The 2,839-nt window shown below is 61.4% G+C and overlaps 1 protein-coding gene across 2 annotated transcripts in view; it reads left to right on the forward strand.

Annotated features, from left to right (window-relative positions):
* The window catches only part of CHRNG (cholinergic receptor nicotinic gamma subunit), a 5,448-nt gene that overhangs the window by 438 nt on the left and 2,171 nt on the right, over positions 1 to 2,839 (forward strand). Inside the window, exons 2-8 of one of the 2 annotated variants that reach the window (XM_009282390.2) lie at positions 79 to 218; positions 332 to 376; positions 588 to 697; positions 793 to 948; positions 1,248 to 1,345; positions 2,132 to 2,335; positions 2,621 to 2,735. In XM_009282390.2, coding sequence (XP_009280665.1) covers positions 79 to 218; positions 332 to 376; positions 588 to 697; positions 793 to 948; positions 1,248 to 1,345; positions 2,132 to 2,335; positions 2,621 to 2,735 — 868 coding nt within the window. The remainder of the gene's footprint in view (positions 1 to 78; positions 219 to 331; positions 377 to 587; positions 698 to 792; positions 949 to 1,247; positions 1,346 to 2,131; positions 2,336 to 2,620; positions 2,736 to 2,839) is intronic. The other variant, XM_019472879.1, reaches the window with a different exon arrangement.

Here is a 2,839-nt window from a genome sequence, read left to right on the forward strand (position 1 = left end):
CTGGCAGGTCCTGGGGGCATTGGTGGCGCCGCCACTGTCCCCACCCCAGGGTACCCCCACGGCATGTGCCCTCCCCAGGCGTGGGCTGCAGGAACCAGGAGGAGAAGCTGCTCCAGGACCTCATGACCAACTACAACCGGCACCTGCGCCCGGTCCCGCATGGGGACCAGATCATCGATGTCACCCTCAAGCTCACCCTCACCAACCTCATCTCCCTGGTGAGAGACCCCCCCTGGTCCCCATAGCGGGATGGGATTTGCCCCTACACGTGGGGCAGCAGGCAGAGGTGGGCAGGGCACTAAAGCCATCTCCCCCCTTCCTTCCTTGCCAGAACGAGCGGGAGGAGACCCTCACCACCAACGTCTGGATCGAGATGGTGAGACCCCTCATTTCCTGGCAGGACCCTCCATGGGCCACGTTTGCATCTCAGGGTGGCACCCTGTGGAGGGCTGGCACCGTAACCTGCACCCCCTTTTGTGGGTGCTCCCAACTGAGCCCAGTTTGGGAGCAGCACGGGACAGAGAGCTCACAAGCTCCCCTGCCTCGGGGAGCACCGTGACCCTCCCTCTTTGTTCCCCTTCCCCCAGCAATGGTCCGATTATCGCCTGCAGTGGGACCCCAAGAAATATGACAACATCCAGCTGCTGCGGGTGCCCTCCACCATGGTCTGGCTGCCTGACATCGTCCTGGAGAACAAGTAGGTGATGGGGCAATGGGGACTTATGCCCGCACAGGGGGTGGCAGCTGCCCCCCGGGCACGGTTTGGGGCTGAGCCCACCCTTTCCCCCCCAGCATCGATGGGACGTTCGAAATCACCCTCTACACCAACGTGCTGGTGTCCCCTGACGGCAGCATCTACTGGCTGCCCCCAGCCATCTACCGCAGCGCCTGTGCCATCCACGTCACCTATTTCCCCTTCGACTGGCAGAACTGCACCATGGTCTTCCAGTGAGCAGCGGTTTGGGCACACGTGGGCACCATGGCCAGGGCCATCCGGCAGGTCCTGCTGGGACACAAGGGATTGACATGGAATGTCCACTTTTGCCCCAGGGCAATGAGCCCCTGGGCAGACAAGTGCCACTTACCTGTCCCCTGGCACCCCACTGGTGGCAGGAGGCACCTTGGCCAAGCCAAGCACCCCAAAGCAGAGCTGGAGGTGGCCAGCGTGACCCGGTGCCACACTGGCACCCTTGGCCCATCCAGCCCACTGCATGCCAGCCTGTGCCACCCCCCTCGTCCCTCCCCAGGTCCCAGACGTACAGCGCCAATGAAATCAACCTGCTGCTGACAGTGGAGGAAGGCCAGACCGTGGAGTGGATCTCCATCGACCCCGAGGCTTTCACAGGTAACACCGCAGCCACCCTCGTGGCACAAGAGCATCCCGCCACGGGGAGCACCCAAGTCTGGTGCTACGTCAGTGGCTGCCAAAAGCAGGGCTGCAGGGGCTATTAGCAACTCCTGCCATTACATGGGCACTTAAGTTATTAGTGGAAGCAGGAGTGTGGGAAAGATTTGTTTTTCTAACCCCCCCAGCTCGGGGCCCTCACCGCCTGGCAGCCGCTCCTGGAGAGCACCGCTCCTGGGAACTTGATTGATGCTGGGAACGTATCTGTCACGGCCAAACGATGACGTTTTCCATCACATTTTAATTGCATATTGAAGGAACAAAATGCTTTTCGGGCAGCGAGATTTATTTTTTCATTACTGGCCCGAGCTGCGATCTTGATTGGGAAAAATCTATCGCTCCTGCAGACAGCGGGGGAAAACGGCATGCTGTCACCCAGTGTCACGCTCGGCTTCCCCCCATGCCACCCCGGGGGCAGGGAGATGGGGGCACCCCAGCCCCACACGTGACGCCCTGGGAGCCCCCGAGGTGTCCCGTATGTTCCCAGCTGCCCCCTCCAACAGCTTTTTGGGGTATTTTGCCCAGGCACCCTGGCACACTCTGTGGTGCTCATCTCCCTCCCCAGCAGCTCTAGCACCTTTCCCCGCACCGTGCCCAGCCTGGGTGCCCCGCGCGGCCCACACTGATCAGCAGCCCTCTCCTTCCTCCCCTCCCCGGGCTGGGGGGCTGGCAGCCCCAGTGCCCCTGGCGGGGCAGTGGGACTCAGGTGGTACCGCTGCATGGCAGAGAATGGCGAATGGGTCATCAAGCACCGCCCCGCTCGGAAGATCATCAATTCAGAGCACTTCACCCCAGATGACATCCAGTACCAGCAGGTCGTCTTCTACCTCATCATCCAGCGCAAGCCGCTCTTCTACATCATCAACATCATCGTGCCCTGCGTCCTCATCTCTGCCATGGCTGTGCTGGTCTACTTTCTGCCCGCCAAAGGTATGCACTGGTGCCGTGCCCACAGTGGGCACAAGGATGTGTGAGGGGGCAAGCGACAGGCGAGGAAGGGCTCATTGTCCTTTCTGTGCTTGGGGACCATCAGTGCCATCTCTCACCCACTCCTGTGATATTTGGAGGTGTGTGTGAATTTCCAGGTACCCCACAATTAAAGCCTCATGGCAGGACTTGGCCAGTTCAGCTTTGGGGTGGGGGCTTTTTGCCAAAGGAGGGCAATGCCCACACCACTGCCCCATGCCAACCTCTGCCTTCCCCCCTCCTTGGCAGCGGGTGGGCAGAAATGCACCGTCTCCATCAATGTCCTCCTGGCCCAGACCGTCTTCCTCTTCCTCATTGCCCAGAAGGTGCCTGAGACCTCCCAGGCTGTGCCTCTCATCGGGAAGTAAGTGATGCACAGGGATGGGGGTGCCAGCCCTGCTGTCACACTGTGCCAGCGGGGTTGCCGGGTGCTGTGCAGCAGCCCGGGCCCCGGGGCAAGACCCGGGT

The sequence above is a fragment of the Aptenodytes forsteri genome, unplaced genomic scaffold, assembly GCF_000699145.1.
Source record: "Aptenodytes forsteri isolate BGI_AS27 unplaced genomic scaffold, ASM69914v1 Scaffold404, whole genome shotgun sequence".
NCBI classification, from domain to species: Eukaryota; Metazoa; Chordata; class Aves; order Sphenisciformes; family Spheniscidae; genus Aptenodytes; species Aptenodytes forsteri.